The following is a 17,732-nucleotide window of genomic DNA, read 5'->3' as shown; positions in this document are numbered from 1 at the left end:
ACTGCATGAACAAACCCCCCCCCCCCCCCTTAAAAAAATAAAAATGGTACGTGCCAGAATATTCTTGATGTTCTTATTAAGAGGTGTGTTTGAACTCTATCAAGACACGTGTCTGGTCTGTCTGGTTTTCTAGGTTATGTGTCACCACGGAACCTTCCCAGCGCCGGCTTATTCCCTTTCTTGCAGACTCTCCTGTGCAACACGGACAGCAAATGTCATAACGCGTCACAACTGGCCAATCCTTCAAAATTGACAAAAAGATCCATCGATAACACAAGGTCAGCCATTCATTCATTCCTTTCATAACATTGCTAATGTGAAATGTCAATTTCTCCACTGCGAGACTAATAAAGGCAAATCCAATGCAATCCAATTATTACTATCAATAGCCAACTTCCATGTGGTTGGGCCTTTGACCACAAAAACAACAACAAAAAGTGTATTTATTTATTTATTTATTTATTTATTTATTTGTGTGTGTGTGGATATGTATGTATGTATGTATGGATGGATGGATGGATGGATGGATGTATGTGGCTGCCGCTGCTCACCCACAGAAACCTATCCTGTGACTGTAAAGTGACCTTGAGAGTTTTGAAAGGCGCTTATAAATGAAATCTATTATTATTATGTATGTATGTATGGATGGATGGATTATTTGTGTTTATGTTTGTGTGTATTTGTTTATTTGTTTATTTGTGTATGTGTTTATGTATGGATGTGTTTATGCATGTATTTGTTTATGTATGGATTTGTTTGTGTATGTATTCCTTGTGTGTTCTACATACTTGGCAATAAAGATGATTCTGATTCTGATGTATTTATTTGTGTATGTATTTATTTGTGTATGTATTTGTTTGTGTGTTTATTTTTTGTGTGTGATTATTTGTTTGTGTGTTTGTGTATTTGTTTGTGCCTTTGTGTATTTGTGCGTTTGCGTATTTGTTAGTGCGTTTGTTTGTTAGTTTATTTATCTGTTTATTTGTTTGTTTATTTGTTAGTTTGTTAGTTTATTTATCTGTTTATTTATTTCTTTGTTTTTTTTTTTTTTTTTTTTTTTTTTTTTTTTTTTGCTTATTTTATCTTTTTTTTTTTCTCAGTAACATTTGTAAATCCAGTGAGTGCTGAGGTGCAAGTAACGGGGCGGGAGGCAAAATGTTTTGAAAAGCAAAGTCAGTCAAGTCAGCGTATCTTCGCATTGCGCTTTTCCAGGTCAACGCTCCCGTCAAATGGCGCTCTCTTGGCAAAGCTGATTCAAGGTGGTGACTTTTCCAGTTACAGAATCCCAAATGACTCCAGTCAGGCCGTCATCTTAGACTTGGAAAAATTTCTGAGTAAGTTCTTCCGAGTTGGTTATTCTTTCACATTTGACATTCTGTGCCTGATCTGTTGACGGTTGAACTTTCTTGTGAGCACTGAAAGAAGGCATTACGCTTTCTCCTTGTTTTCCCACATACCATCAAGAAAACACGAATCGTCACCCGTCAGACGAATGTGTCGATTTATAGCTTTTTTTTTTTGTTGCAGTGGCGATTAATCAAGACCACCTCAGGAATACCTCGCACATCCACACCAAGAATACAAGTCACGTGAGAGATCAGGTAGATGCCATGTAACTTTCAGTGTGAGCAAGGAAAACCAGTATGCCCTTAGAGGACAACCGACACCATTTTTTTTGTTTTCCGAACTGACATCAGAAAAACGTTTTACAGCATCTAAAATACCCAAAACAAAAAGGGGTGGCTGTACAAAATACAATACATACATACTGATTTATATAGCGTTATAACAACAACTGAAGCTGTAACAAAGGGCTAACATTCGGAGGTATTAGCTATCTATTCGCTAGCTAGCTTGCTATATATTTGAGTTACTTCCGGGTTGAGTGAACGCTGGCGCGTGTGGCTGCCGCTGCTCACCCACAGAAAAAAAAACTTATCATGTGACTGTAAAGTGACCTTGATAGTTTTGAAAGGCGCTTACAAATGAAATGTATCAGATGATTTATTTTGCGCTTTAACAACAGCTAAAACTGTAACAAAGCTTTCACATGGACAAAAGCCAAATACTGTCCCTTCGTGGAAGGGGGGGGAAAAAAAAACATTGGCAGAGGTCTGACCAGCGCTTTATCGACACCCAAAAGCCGAACAAATTCAGGAATGGTGCTCTATGTCATATTTTCAATTCCCGAATAAATTCGGGAATGGCAGTAATGTAACTGACGGCTTCCATGGTCACTTACGTACACGCAACTTTTGCGTCAGATGGTTGAAAAAGCAAATAACAGCATTACAAAATATTAACAATGACAGTGACCTCTGACCCCCACCCGCAGGAGGACTTGTACAAAATGATGGAAGCAATGAATGTGCTGAAGCGGCCCATTTGCGCCATAACTCTGGCGGCCATCAACACAACCTCAGCCAACGCCGTCAGCGATGCCGTGCTCAACTTTTGCAGCTCAAACAATACCGTCTTAGAGGTCTTTCTACTGTCACTCAACCAGGTATGTCCGTGCGTCTTTGACATTTTCAATTGCAGCTTCAACTAAACAATTGTCAACGGGTCAGAGGAGTCCAAATACCAGTGATACCTTGGCTTACGAACTGAATTGTTTCCCAGACAGTGTGTAAGGTGAAAAGTTTGTATCCCAAAAATTAATTTGCCATAGGAAACCATTAAAATTGGAATAATCCGTTCCCAGGTCCCTATAAAACATAATTTTCTAATTTTCTAAGCCTTAGAACTACACAAAATAGACCTTATTTTATGTATACTAAATGTGCTATAGTATTATAATTAAAGAAATAAACTGTACTGTATAATAAAGTCATTTTATTTACCTTTGTGATGGTCGCTTGATGGAATGGAGTGGACGCTTTCATCAGCATTAAACACTTGATGAGGAACGTAACCTTCTTCTTTCACCATCTTGAGGAATGATCCCTTGGAGGTGCTTTCTCTGTGATAATTGTATCTAGTTCTTCATCAATTGTGATCTGTTTAGCTGGGTTGATAGCGTTTTGCATCAAGTGTACAGATGACTTGTGCGGGTTATTTGTGCAGCCTGATTCATGGGATATTTTAACCTTGCAGTCTACACTCTGCTTTTGAATCATCAAAGTTGACACGAGTCCAAATGTCACCGTTTTCTATCCATTTTGTCACTCTCTCTCTCTGTCGTCTGCCTGTCTCTTTAATGTTTAAACCACCTACCCTCACTGCTGCGTTCTTGACCAATCACGTGGCTTTAACCGACGACTGGGGGCGGGGAATAGAGGACAAAACTATTGGCCACCATTTTCTTGTTAGGAGAACAGGCTCGTTCGTGAACGACACATCACTCATTGTGGCAGCTCTGTGTGTGTCCCGAAAAATAGTTTGTATACCAAGGTAACATTTTCATAAATGTAACGTTCGTAAACCGAAAAGTTCGTAAACCAAGGGGTTCGTAAGCCAAGGTCCCACTCTAAATGTCAATGACAACAAGACATAAAGCGATTTCTTTCTTTGACACAAAATGGCTTGTGTGATGCTCAGATCCTGAAAGAACATATGCGAACCAAACCCGACGAGCTGGCGGAGGTCGTCGGGTCCGCCATGCTGGTGTTTCGAGAATTGCAGAACCAGAGTTCGTTATGGGATAGCCTTCTCGCTCTTCCTCAGCTCCATTCTGGTGCATCCTTGAAGCAAATGTTGGATACCGCAGCGGGCCTTCTCAACAATATACGCGGGTAAGGGCCTTAAATGATGGAATGTGACCTTTGTGAGGATAAAGCGGATCGGAATAGGAATGAATGAATATCTTTGATGGCTGGAAATCGGAAAATACATTTACACAATGGTATAAATGGGAAAATATGTCATCCTGCTATAGCTAGCTAGATAGCCAATAGGTTTCCTGACTCAATTAGCTAGCGAGCCAGCCATATAGCCAATAGCCAACTAGATAGCTAGCTAGCTAGTAATAATAATACATTTCATTTCTAAGTGCCTTTCAAAACTCTCAAGGTCACTTTAGTCACAGGATCATTTTTTTGCACCCTCTTTGTAGTATGAAGTAGTTTTAGATGAAAGAGGACAGGATCAAAGCGTCCTTTTCACCGGTGGATCAGGGAGGTCATGGTGGAATGTGCACGTCTGCTACCAGCTAAATGTCAAAAGCAAACGCAAAACTGTCGCTTCCATTGACGAAAATCCACGTCGATCCGCTTCAATTCCAAGCTGCGACATTTCCATATTTGCAAAAAAATCAAAATTGGCTCTCTGGGAGTATGACTGTTTGCCCCAGTTGCCTTATTGTTTTTCTGTGGCTGTTTTTCTAGCATTATGCAGGTCATCCAGAACAATTTCTCTGAAACTGCTGAGTCAATGTCCGCACTGCATCCAATTATTGCCGGCGTCCTCGACGTGATCCACTATATTGAAACGTGGCCCGGAAACGGTAACTAAGCGCCGCCACTCTCCCCTCTACGAAGCATTTGTGTTTGTTATTAGCGACGCTATCGTAGCCTTCGTGTGCAATAAACCCTTTTGTTTACGTCTACTTAGATGTGTCCGTCGCCCTTGGAGACATTGTGATGCTGAACAATGACTCGTTAAGTGAAATCGCCAAACTGGTTTTACAAAATGTCCGAATACCACTCACACAGGTACGGTATATCTTTTGCTATGATGCACTTTGGAGAATTTTGCGTGCTATTTCCATATTTTAATTTAAAGCAAAGAAGATGAACTGTTTGCTGCTTCGTATTTGAAAGGAGCCAATGGGATTGTGTTTTCATGCAACCGCATTATGCTATCGGGCATAGTAATAATAGTAATAGTAATAGTAATAGTAATAGTAATAGTAATAATGATAGTAGTAATAATAATAGTAATAATAACGGTAATAATAATAATAATAATAATAATAATAATAATAATAATAATAATAGTAATAATAATAATAGTAGTAATAAGAATAATAGTAGTAATAATAATAATAATAATAGTAATAATAATCATAATAGTAATAATAATAATAGTAATAATAGTAATAATAATACTAATAATAATACAAATAATACAAATAATAATCCATTTCATTTATAAGTGCCTTTCAAAACTCTCAAGGTCACTTTACAGTCACGGTATAACTTTTTCTGTGGGTGAGCAGCGGCAGCTACACGCGCCAGCTTTCACTCAACCCGGAATAACTCAAATAAATCGAAAGCTAGCTATCTAATAGACAGCTAATAGCTAGCTAGCAACAGTTGAATCTGTAACAAAGCGCTAACATGGACAAAAGGCAAATGCTGCCCCCTCGTGGAAGCGAAAAAAAATTGCTTTATCGGCACCCAAGCATGAAAAAAACCGTTTTGGGACACTTTAAGTCATTTTTATTGTTGTTTTGCATTTGACTAGAAATATCAGCATGCGTGGTTTGGGTATTTTAGATGCTATAAAACGTTTTTCTGATGTCAGTTAGGAAACAAAAAAGTGGTGTCGGTTGTCCTTTAAAACAGTTGATGTGAGGAAGAACAGGAAGACCTCCAGGAGACCAAACAAAAAGCGAACCAAGACATCCAGTCTTGACCTTTCTCTCTTCCACCAGGTTTTATTTCTGACGTTAGACAGAGACCTCCTGCATTCCTCCATTTGTGACAACAGCAGTCACCCTTTTTGGCTCACAACCATGTGCGTGACGGGTGCAGTTGACATCATTCTGAGTACGGCGGACATGATTGTAGACAACATCAGTCCCAACAAGGTCGTCCAGCAGGTAGGCTGCATTCATCCGGCTCGTATCATCCACTTTTATCATGTTTAAAAGTTCCATGCTGTTGTATGCTTAGTTGGCCGAACACAAGGCCCACAATGGAAGCACAGAAAATCTGGGGTCAATCGAGGTGAACAGTTGTCTGAACAAACATCTCCCGAATCTTTTCTTGCAGGTTTTACTATCTTGGAGTAAGCATGTTGCTCCACGTGACGTTGCATTTGTCAAAGGACTGCTCCGCACTGTCTTTGGGGACGGTTACTCAGAGGACATCGGAGGCTCCAACATTTCCAAGCCTTGGCATCATGTCGATATCCAACCACAAAACATTGAGGAGGAGTTGTACGTACAACGCTTTCTGTACACTTTAAAGGACAACCGACACCTCCGGACAAGTTGTGTCCATAATTCGTAAAATCACTTCAAATGACTTCTACTGAGCGTATTTGACAAAGATTCCACGGCATATAGCTAGATTTGACCTTTTAAGACTCGCGCTGAATATTCAGGAAGTCTTGTTTCCCAGTTGATGACGATCCCCACGTGACGTCACGTTTCACTCGCCCGGAATAACTCAAATGGATAGAAAGCTAGCTAGCTCGTAGACAGCTAAAAGCTAGCTAGCAACAGCTGAAGCTGTAGCAAAGCGCTAACATGGACAAAAGGCAAACGCTGCCCCCTCATGGAAGTGAAAAAAATAAAATAAAATTCCAGAGGTCTGACCAGCGCTTTATCGGCACCCAAGCATGGAGAGAAAAAAAAAAGAGCACATTCGGGAATGGTGCTCTACGTTATATTTTAATAATAATAATAATAATAATAATAATAATAATAATAATAATAATACAGAGAAAGCGACACACAATGCATTTTGGGTACTTTGTTTGGTCTGAAAACTTCGTGTTGATCCGTGTTGATGGCGAAATCAGAAGGAAAACACATAAATAATGCGATGGTGACTCGTTGTGTGTTGCACCAAGACTACTATTTGATACTAGTTGACACAAATTCCCAGCCGACAAATCAGTCCATTTCCAACGCAGCTTTGGCGCCATCTTGTGCTTTTTCTGGGATGCTACATTGGAGTCCTGATGGCTCGAATTGATACGGAAGGACTTCTTTAATCGATGTCAAACATTTATGCTTTCCTCTTCAGAACTATTTGAATCATATTTTTAACTGAATGAGTAGCAAAAAAAGCATCTTCTCCCAATCTGAACTCTCTGTAGCCATTGTTTTGATTCTGGAGCGAGGCAATTTGCGAACAAGTGGGCGGGACCTTCTCAAACTCGCTATCTCCGAGGTCATTTTGAAGTAGTTTTGGGACACTTTAAGTCATTTTTCTTGGTGTTTTGCATTTGACTAAAAATATCAGCCTGTGTGTTTTGGCTATTTTAGATGCTTTTAGATGCTCGGTTGTCCTTTAACACACCATTTTATCAGGCAAGCTTATTTTGGATAGCTATGCTAATTCCCCAGATATGATTTTTCGCATGCTTTCTGCTTGGCAGATTTTTGACAGTGGGTGAAGTGGTTGTGAAACTGAGCGAAATTCATCCGGATTTGGACGTGATTGTTCAGCACGTGCTCAGCGTTGCTTTTCAGTCCATGGAAATAGCAACGGTCTCGATTGCCGTTGTTGAAGGTAAAGCACGCATTCTTCTTCTTCTTCTTCTTCTTCTTCTTCTTCTTCTTCTTCTTCTTCTTCTTCTTCTTCTTCTTCTTCTTCTTCTTCTTCTTATAATTATTATTATTATTATTATTATTATTATTATTATCTGGCTATCCAGCTGTCTAACTAGCTAGCTAGCTCGCTATCTGGCTAATTAGCTACCTAGCTAGCTATTTGCTATTTAGCTAGCTACATAGCTATCTATTTGCTAACTATTATCTGTCTAGCTGGCTATATACCCAGCTATTAGCTATCTATCTGGCTAGCTATTAGCTATATATTAGCTAGCTTTCTATCTATTTGAGTTACTTCCTGGTTGAGTGAACGCTGGCGCGTGTGGCTGCCGCTGCTCCCCAACAGAAAAAAATTCCTGCACCTGCAGAAAAAAATATCCTGTGACTGAAAGTGACCTTGAGAGTTTTGAAAGGCGCTAATAAATCAAATGTATTATTATTATTATTATTATTATTATTATTATTGAAGCCTTTCATTCTTGCATTTATCTCTGTCTCTCTGTCTCTCTCTCTCTGTCTCTCTCTATCTCTATCTTATTTAAAACGTTTCTCTCGATTGTTGAAGTCCCTCCGAGTGGAGTTTAACCAAACGGTAAATGGAGCATGTCCACACCCTTCCTCTGGGGACTGCCGACTGGTTTCTTTGTGAAAAGCAACTTTTGAGGGTTTTTTCACGAGAGAAACCAATACGCCCTCGCTAAGAAAGCGACCCATGTTGAGCTATTATACAAAAAAAAAAAAAAAAACAATTATAAAAAGATTGGGTGTGGTCAAAGGGTTAGAATTCATGTTCCAATGTCATGTTTTTGCAATCAGACATCACAATCGACTTTCGATGTCAACATTTTCTGTCTGTCATATTTTTATTTTGTAACTCCCACTTTGCAGAAATGACGGACAATATCTTAAAGGATTCTAATCGACTCCAAAACATTTATCTGACCTTGCTTGCAAACCAAACCGAGGCCAGTGTTTGGATCAAGCAGATCCTAGACAGCGCCACTGAAGTACTGCTGAAGGTACGTCTCCATTATGTGTCCAGCGCGTTTGTTTTGAAGTATAAATCTCTCAATGAAAACAACATCCAGAACAGTGTGAGCTTCAGGTTGCTTCCTAATAGGCGGTCTTCCAGTTCCACCTCACAATCACGTTGTATGTGACCTCTAGAACAGAATAGAACAGAATAGAATAGCTCCTGTCATTGTTGTCATACACAATGAAAATGAAATACTAGTCCTTGGTGTGAGACACAGAAAAGAAACATGGAACATGAAGTGCATCAAGAAGTAATTCAATAAAATACATTACAATTAGTAATGGGACTTTTGCTTTTCTGTGTTCTATACATGGTGCATTCTTTACTGTAAAGTGATACCTCGATTTACGAACCCCTTGGCTTACGAACTTTTAGGTTTACGAACGTTACATTTATGGAAATTTTACAGTGGCATACAAACTATTTTTCGGGAGACACACAATGAGTGACGTGTCATTCACGGACGAGCCCGTTCTCCTAACAAGAAAATGGCAGCCGGCTTGTTTTGTCCTCTATTCCCCGCCCCCCAGCCGTCGGTTAAAGCCACGTGATTGGTAAAGAACGCAGCAGTGAGGTGAGGTGGTTTAGACATTAAAGAGACAGGCAGACGACAGAGAGAGAGAGTGACAAAATGGATAGAAAACAGTGACATTTGGACTTGTTTCAAGTGTGAGTGCAGAGTGTAGACTGCAAGGTTAAAATTCCCATCAATCAGGCTCCACAAATAACCCGCACAAGCCATCTGTACACTTGATGCAAAGAACTATCAACCCAGCTAAACAGATCACAATTGATGAAGAACTAGATACAATTATCACAGAGAAAGCACCTACAAGGGATCATTCCTCAAGATGGTTAAACAAGAAGGCTATGTTCCTCATCAAGTGTTTAATGCTAATGAAACCGTCTGAAAATGTTCGTGTTGATCCGTGTTGATGGCGAAATTAGAAGGAAAACATAAATAACGCCATGGTGAATCGTTGTGTGTTGCCCCAAGACTACTATTTGATACTAGTTGACACAAATTCCCAGCAGACAAATCTGCCCATTTACAACGGAGCTTGGATGCCATCTTGTGCATTTTCTGTGCACTACATTGGTGTCATTGACTGCTCGAATTGATATGGGAGGACTCCTTTAATCGATTGCAAACATTTATGCTTTCCTCTTCAGAACTACAGTAAAGTCTCATTATATCGATATCGGATATATCGATAGTCCCGGTTATATCGATACTATTTCTATGCACGCACGGAGAAAATTACATGCAAACAGGGTCGGATATATCGATAGTCCCGGTTATATCGATATTTTTTCCGACTCCCTTGAATATCGATATAATGAGACTTTACTGTATTTGAATCATATTCATAACTGGATGAGTAACAAGAAAGCATCTTCTCCCAATCTGAAGCCATTGTTTTGATTCTCCATTAAGGCACGACGTCTTGGCGTGACGTCACGAACAAGGGGGCGGGACCTTCTGAAACTGACACTTTCTGAGGTCATTTTGAAGTCGTTTTGGGACACTTGAAGTCATTTTTATTGGTGTTTTGCATTTGACTAAAAATATCAGTCTGCGTGTTTTGGGTATTTTAGATGCTATAAAACCTTTTTCTGATGTCAGTTAGGAAACAAAAAAAAAGGTGTCGGTTGTCCTTTAAAGTGTTTATCGCTTTGAAAAAAGTAGGCATTTTGTGTTGCCAAAGGACTTGTAGTTTTTCGGAAACCCCTACAATGTAAGATACTGCTACTCCTCTCCTTTTAGTATCTTCTTTCCATGATCATCCTGCTTTTTTTTTCTCCACCAGAGTCTGACATCAGCGCATTTTACCTGCGAGGATGCCCTGAGGCCTTTCCAGTGGCTGCTATCCACTGAGACCATCACGTTTGAGGCGTGGAAATCTATCATCTGTGACAACTCCACAACACCGGAGACTCTCATTGTGTTGGAGTGGATGCCCCTGATTGAAAAAGTAAGACTTGGAAAGAATATTTAGCAAAAGCTACAACGGAGAACATAATCATCATGTTTTTGTGTTGCTGCTGGCAGGGCGAAGAGCTTTACAACACTCTGAACGAGGGAGCAAAAGACGTCAATGTAACTCTTTCCATGATTCTCTCCCAGTGGCATAAATTGTATTCCAGCGCTCTGGAATTTGGAAGTTTTTTGGACAGGTTACCCTCAGAGTTGGGTACGGACTATTGGTTAAATTGGTTGCCTGGCAACAACAGCTTCGATGATATGACTGAGATTCTTCAACAAAGGTTTGTCTTGGTGTAATACACAATGATTCACCATTGCGTTATTTATGTTTTCCTTCTAATTTCGCCATCAACACAAAGTTTTCACACCACACAAAGTACCCAAAATGCATTGTGTGTCGCTTTCTCGGTCAGGGGCGTTCCTTCAGTGACGTCACGTCAGGCATCGTCACCAACTGGAAAACAAGACTTCCTAAATATTCAGCGCGAGTCCTAAAACATACAATATAGCTAGCTATATGCCGTGGAATCTTTGTTATTTTATATTTTATAAATTATGTCCCCAACTTGTCCGGAGGCGTCGGTTGTCCTTTAATTAGAAACACCCTCCCATGTATTTCTTCTCTTTTTTCTTCTCTTTTTTTAGTGTTTTTGGTTTCATGGTGAATTTGGGAGAAAAGATTGAGGCGAGTCCACTGTGGCCCGAAGTGAAAAGTTATTTCCACATAGTTTCCTGGGTTTTGAACTACAGACCTGGCGTCACGACACAGCCGGCAAACTGTGAGTCTCTCTGCAGTTAGTTATGCTATTAACTCATTCACTGCCATTCCCAAATTTATTCGGGAATTGAAAATATTCCTGAATTTGTTTGCATTTTGGTTTCTCTTGCGGGGGATGCCAATAAAACACTTGTCGATTCCTCTGGCAATGTTTTTTTTCCCCTCGCACAAGGGGCAGAATTTGCCTTTTGTACAGCCACCCCCATTTCAAGCTCAGGTAACTCAGACCCATATAATTTAGGAATTAACTAATTTTTTTCTGATGAAAGGAGAGTCTAAGGTTTCTTATGCTGCATTATATGTTTATGTAGTCCTAAAATCATCCTGCTGAAAAGGATGCTTTGATCCTGTCCTCTTTCATCTAGCACTGCTTCATGTCACAAAGAGGGTACAGCAAGTGCTGAAGAATGAATGACTCTGTCTTTGTGTTGTCATATTATTTGTTATTTGGTTTTTTTGTTTTTTTTTTTGACTTCAAGATGGACAGGCTGCCTTTCCAGCAGCTCCTGTGGTTTGTATTTTGTTTTTCTACTTCTTTCTTTCCTTTCATAACTTTGCTGCTGTGTTATTTCCGGGTAGAGTGAACTCTGGCGCGAATGGCTACCGCTGCTCACCCACACAAAAAATACATAAGTACTTATCCCGTGACTTTAAAGTGTCCTTGAGAGTTTTGAAAGTCACTTAAAAATAAAATGGATTATGATGATGATGATGATGATGATGATTATTATTAAAACTCAATACAGTGACACCTTGGCTTACGAATTTAAATGGTTCCCAGACAGTGTGTAAGGTGAAAAGTGTGTATCCCAAAAAATAATTTCCCATAGGAAACCATTAAAATGAGAATAATCCGATCCCAGGTCCCCATAAAACAGAGGTGTCAAAGTCATTTTTTGCCGCGGGCCACATTGTAGTGACGGCTTCCTCTCGAGGGCCGTTATGAATTTGGGGAACCCATTAGAATGTTTAAATCCCTTCAAATATTACATATAGAGCACACAGCAAATTAATGAATAACTCGTTTTCAAATCTGAAGTCAAGAATAATGACTTTTATTGTGGTTGACATCCAAAAATATGACATTTTGGCTCAGATTTCGCGGGCCGAAAAAAATGATGTGGCGGGCCGCATTTGGCCCGCGGGCCTTGACTTTGACACCTGTGCCATAAAACATACTTTTCTACTTTCTAATTTTCTAAGCGTTAAAACTACACAAAATATTCATCAGCATTCAACACTTGATGAGGAACGTAACCTTCTTCTTTCACCATCTTGAGGAATGATCCCTTGTAGGTGCTTTCTCGGCCATAATTTTACCTTGTTCCTCATCAATTGTGTTCCGTTTAGCTGGGTTGATAGATTTTGCATCAAGTGTATAGATGGCTTGTGGGGGTTATTTGTGGCGCCTTGACAAAAAAAAAATGGCACTGGAGTGGACATATTTTTGTACATGTCCGGCAGTGAATGAGTTAATAAACAAGAAATCAGTCATAAGATATTGTCTGTTTTCCTGCCAGCAAATTTTTCACTTGTGCGGTGATAAAAGCAGTTTTGCTTATTTTGCTGATTAAATTATGAAGTGCGTTCTCTTTAGGTTCTCTGGACACGCTCACTCTCAAAATTTATTGTGAGGAGAGTTTGAATTGGAGCACATTTGTTCAAGTTCTTCTGGAGGCTTTGCTGTCACCAAGCCAAGACGTCCTTACAAAGTAAGTGGACAAAATCCGCATTGTGTCTTATTTTTCGATGAAAAGGTTTCATCAGCCGTCGTCTGTACTTCTTTGAAGGTGTCGGACGTTTCGTTTCTTATCCAAGAAACTTCGTCAGCAAACTAAAGTCTTACTGATAGTTTCGGCCTGACGACTGGCCTGATTGCCCAATTTGCCCTGGTATCACTTCATCAGCATAACTAAGACTATGTTGCCTAAGCAGTCTATTATCCCAACGATCCAAATTGAACCTCACCCCACCATGGCGATTCAGGGAAGGATTTTGCTGTTTTATGAAAATCGCTTCTTTTACTCCCCTTTCAAAGCATCTATTTTCTTTCGCTAAGATTTTAACCTCATTGTCGTCAAATGAGTGGTTGCTAGCTTAAAGAAGCGACACGTCCGACACCTTCAAAGAAGTACAGATGACGGCTGAAGAAACCTTTTCATCGATGGACCGACCACTCCTGTACGACTGAGAGCTTACAGAGACGTGTCTTGTTTTTCTTTGCCCTTGTTGTTGTTCAAGCACGTTCCTGTATGCCCTAACGTTGTTCTTCTCTCTTCTGTTGTTCCTTTCTCCTTCTTAGCTCCCTCAAAGCCACTTTCAACCTCTTACAGAATGTTTACGGGGACCTCATTAACAATATGACGACTTCACATTTAAGGCAAGAACTTCAAGGTAGAGATGCACTCTCCGCATACCTGATAAACTTCATGAACAAACTGCACGGCTTTGTGTGGACCGTCTCCACGCTCTCAGATGAAAACATCACCAACCCGGACGTCGTGGTTCCCGTCATAACCGGATTGTTGGAGTACACGGGTCTATCCCCGCTGCTGCCTTTGCTCTTCAACAACGACTCAATCGACGTCTCCGACGTTCTCGCCGCCGCCGTGAAGCTCGGTCGAGTCAACCAGCACATTTTTACCTTCAACGAAACGGACCCAACGCTTCCCGAATTGGAGCGCTTGATAACAAAGTTCCTTGCCTCTGAAGCTAACCTCACACTGTCGCTGTCCGATGCTATGGGGAACACCCTACTTACCTATTCCAACCATTTTGACCGAGACGAAGTGGCGGGTCTCAAAGAAAACTTAAAGCCTTTCACCAACCAAACGTCATCAGGCGCCGTCGAGGCCATCCTGAGCGCTATGGAGCTTCTGGAAAAAGTGGTCTATTCACCAAACGGTGACCCAAGTCATATTATTCTCTCCTATATTCTTCAACTTCAAGAATCGCTGGCGTCCCTGTACAAGCTGCGTCGAATCCAGCAAATTGTGTTACCTGGCGGGCAAATGAGCACGACTCAAGTGACTGACCTCCACCAAGTCTCCGTTGACTTTCTCAAGCTCCTCACCCCCGAGAGCCTTGCCAACCTCACTCAGATTGGCCCTGAAGCTTCCCTGGATGTGGTGATACAAAGATTCCTTGCATTCTTACCACCAGAATTCCAAAAGCAAGCCACTTTAATGTATCGTGATTTCAAAGCATTGCGGTATCACTTATCTTTATGCGCGTCAGAACAGCACAACTGTTCTTCCGGAATCTCCAAATTCTTCACCTTTTTGGATGACATGGTCAACTTGACGCTCTCAGCCGATGCCAATGTTACCATCAACATCGCCAGCATGCTTTGGCCGGATGAATATGAAAACATGACCTCTGCTTTCTTCTCGCTCTTTTTGTCCTCCGGTGACGCGACTTATGTCACCGTGTTCAATCAGACGCTTCATTTCATCCGGCTTGTCGTATCCACGCCAAATATTAGCGTTTCTCAAATCCAGAATGCTTTGAGACAGTCCAACCTCACCCTTGAAGACATTGACTCCATCGCGCAACTTGCAGGGGCGGCCAATGTCAACCAGCTTTTGCTTCATATCGTGGAAATCGCCAAGGTTCCAAAATGTTTGGAATTACAACACAATGCATCTGTGACAGCTCAGTGTGTTATCGGATTGATTGACAAGGTTAGCAATTTCCTGGTTAACATACCCGCTCTCCAGAACCATACGGCCGTCATCTCCCTCATCCCGTTAATTGTCAATCAAACCACCAGCGAGCTCATCCGACTCAATTATAGCTCTGATGCACAGATGCAGATCATCGCTGCTCTTAAGAACACCCTGAACAATATAAAAATAAACCTTCAGATGAATAATCTGAGTACTCCAGAGATCGTGAAGGAAATCAGGGTGATCGAAGGTCTGTTAAAAGTAGCGGCGAACCCCGAAATCTTGAAGCGCATCCACGACGCCATGTCGGTACCGTACTCCGAGGAAGTGACGCTTGCATATTTGCAAATCCTGCAGTGGTATTTGCATCGGTTGGAGAACGTGACCAGCACCGGTTTGGTGGCGCATCTCCTCCATCCCTTTTTCCGCCTCACCCAATTGCAAGTCACCCTGCAAATCGCACAGACCAATTTGACTTTGTTGATCAACAACCAGATCGGACGCTTCCACAACGCAACGGACGGCGCCGGCGTGAGGAAAGTCGGTCAAGCGACGATTGAGATCTTGCAGCAAATTGTGAGATATCTCGTGGTCAACCTCAAAGTTCAGGATGAGACTTTGCAAACTTTTGGTTCCACGCCATTCCTCAACGCAACCGCGCTGCATGAAATTGAGCAACAAATTCATCTCTATCTCGATCTTCTACACTTGTGGATGACCGAACCCAATGTCACAGCAGTCTTTAGCCACATGCTCCACTGGGGAAACCCTTCCGTAAATGTTTCCACGCCTCTTAAAGACCTTCACCTCCTTTTGGGAACCATAGTTAACTATCTCACGGTTGAACAGCAAGCTTACCTGGCCATCATCAGCAATATCACCCAATCCTTGAGCCAAGCGATCATGGCCTTAGAGCAATCTGGGGAGCTGCAGTTTGAGCAACTATTTGCCGCCATCATGGAAGCCGTCCAAAGTTTCACGCAAATTCTGATCCCAGACGCCTTCCCGCTGCCACGGTCGCCGCAGGAAAACATCAGGGAAATTGTTCGCAATTCAATTTCCCTCTTTGTTGACCACAACTTGACTTATTCCACGTCGCTCAACCTTACCCTGGATATCCTCAATAGAACCACAACGGTGGTTCAGCATCTGGTGCCAGAAGAGTTTTCCGTGTACCTGCTCCCCGGCCTCAAAGTCCTCACCAATTATTTGGAGACCATCGCCATGGCCAATGGACCAGACAATTGGAACCTCATGTGAGTGACACCTCTAGTTTTGATGGTCTCTAAGTACTTAGAAGTTTCCGGAAAATATTAACTCATTCACTGCCATTCCTGATTTTAATTTGGTATTGAAAAGTGTGACGTGGAGCGCCATTTCGGAATTTGTTCGGGTTTTGGTTTTTTCCTCGCGGGGGTGCCGATAAAGCCCTGGTCAAACCTCTGGCAAAGTTTTTCCCTTCCACGAGGGGGACGAATTGTCCTTTTGTCCATTTTAGCACTTTGTTACAGCTTCAGTTGTTGTTAAAGCGCTATATAAATCTATGTATGTATTGTATTGTATTTTGTACATTTGCCCCCATTTCAAGTTCAGATAACTCCAGACCTATATATAATTTAGGAATTACCTCTTTATTTCTGTTGAAAGAAGAGAGTCTAAGATTTCTTACGCTGAATTGAATGGTTATGTAGTCGTAAAACTCAATATTCTGTGGGTCCTGCAATTTGAGTGAAAATGACCAAAACCCTGGCACTGGAGTGGACACATTTTTGCACATCGTCTGGCAGTGAATGAGTTAATGAACAAATATGTATCTGGTATGCTAGCAAGTCATGCTAGCAGCTCTCAAGCTTCATTTGTTTTTCATACATGTGCTGTACACCTCCTTGGCTGACCAATGAAAATATGACATGCAGCAATTTTCTTTGATGTTTTGATGATGTAAAATGGTAATATGACCCTACTTGGTCTTTTTTTTCAAGCATTTTGAACCAAATGAAGACAATTCAGAACTTCCTCCCGCCAAACAACACAGCTCATTACTATGTTTCTGTTGTCGTTGACATCATCCAAGTTATCCTGAAGTCAAGCCAAGGTAACTCAATTTCAATCTGAATCCTGACGGATTGGTGGTTTTGTGCCATATTTAAAACTAATCATAAAAGTTTTTTTTATGGTTTCAGGCAACGCAAGTCTAGAAAATGAAATGGCAGATATTCTGCCTGGGATTTTTAACCAGGTAAAACTTGTAATTGAGCTCCAGACATGCATGCTAAACAGGTTTGGGGTCAAAGCATGACGCATATTTATAAGAATATCAGAAGATGCATGCAATATGCTGATACAATCTCTGCCATATTTGTTTTGCTTGCTTGATCAGCCTTATCTGAACCACACCTAACAGCAACATTCTGGAATGTAACTGATTCGCGTATTCGTACCTCTCTTGAAACTGAACAAACTCCTAAATGGCAAGCCATGTTTTCTTGTGCACTTTTTGGATCTTATAACACATCCGTTTCTGTCGATGAAAAGGTTTCTTCAGCCGTCATCTGTACTTCTTGCAAGGTGTCGGACGTTTCACCTCTTATCCAAGAAGCTTCGTCAGCAAACTAACGTCTTACTGGTAGTTTCGGCCCGATAGATATATTCCTACTGTCCAGACGTGGCGGTGCCGGACTCTGCTATGATTGGTCCCTGCTCTCAGGTTGGGGGAAGTAGAGGACTAATCCCTGCGGCTCCACCGATTGCTACTATTGTCCTGACTGACAACTGGCCTGATTGCCCAATATGCCCTGGTATCACCCTATCAGCAT

The 17,732-nt window shown here is 41.2% G+C and overlaps 1 protein-coding gene across 4 annotated transcripts in view; it reads left to right on the top strand.

The window, feature by feature from the left end:
- The window catches only part of abca12 (ATP binding cassette subfamily A member 12), a 74,679-nt gene that overhangs the window by 5,498 nt on the left and 51,449 nt on the right, over nt 1-17,732 (top strand). For all 4 annotated transcript variants that reach the window (XM_089003426.1, XM_089003425.1, XM_089003424.1 and 1 more), the window contains exons 4-21: nt 134-278; nt 1,213-1,334; nt 1,528-1,601; nt 2,336-2,506; nt 3,541-3,734; nt 4,326-4,444; nt 4,552-4,652; nt 5,597-5,764; nt 5,937-6,103; nt 7,273-7,406; nt 8,336-8,466; nt 10,295-10,459; nt 10,537-10,751; nt 11,116-11,249; nt 12,846-12,960; nt 13,551-16,172; nt 16,899-17,011; nt 17,100-17,155. In XM_089003426.1, the coding sequence (XP_088859552.1) occupies nt 134-278; nt 1,213-1,334; nt 1,528-1,601; nt 2,336-2,506; nt 3,541-3,734; nt 4,326-4,444; nt 4,552-4,652; nt 5,597-5,764; nt 5,937-6,103; nt 7,273-7,406; nt 8,336-8,466; nt 10,295-10,459; nt 10,537-10,751; nt 11,116-11,249; nt 12,846-12,960; nt 13,551-16,172; nt 16,899-17,011; nt 17,100-17,155 (4,946 nt within the window). The remainder of the gene's footprint in view (nt 1-133; nt 279-1,212; nt 1,335-1,527; nt 1,602-2,335; nt 2,507-3,540; nt 3,735-4,325; nt 4,445-4,551; nt 4,653-5,596; nt 5,765-5,936; nt 6,104-7,272; nt 7,407-8,335; nt 8,467-10,294; nt 10,460-10,536; nt 10,752-11,115; nt 11,250-12,845; nt 12,961-13,550; nt 16,173-16,898; nt 17,012-17,099; nt 17,156-17,732) is intronic.

This window comes from Hippocampus bargibanti, linkage group LG08 (genome assembly GCF_051943395.1).
Source record: "Hippocampus bargibanti isolate YZ-2025 linkage group LG08, ASM5194339v1, whole genome shotgun sequence".
Classification (NCBI taxonomy): domain Eukaryota; kingdom Metazoa; phylum Chordata; class Actinopteri; order Syngnathiformes; family Syngnathidae; genus Hippocampus; species Hippocampus bargibanti.
The sequence above is the reverse complement of the archived record's forward strand: the minus strand, read 5'-3'. Positions and strand labels throughout refer to the sequence as shown.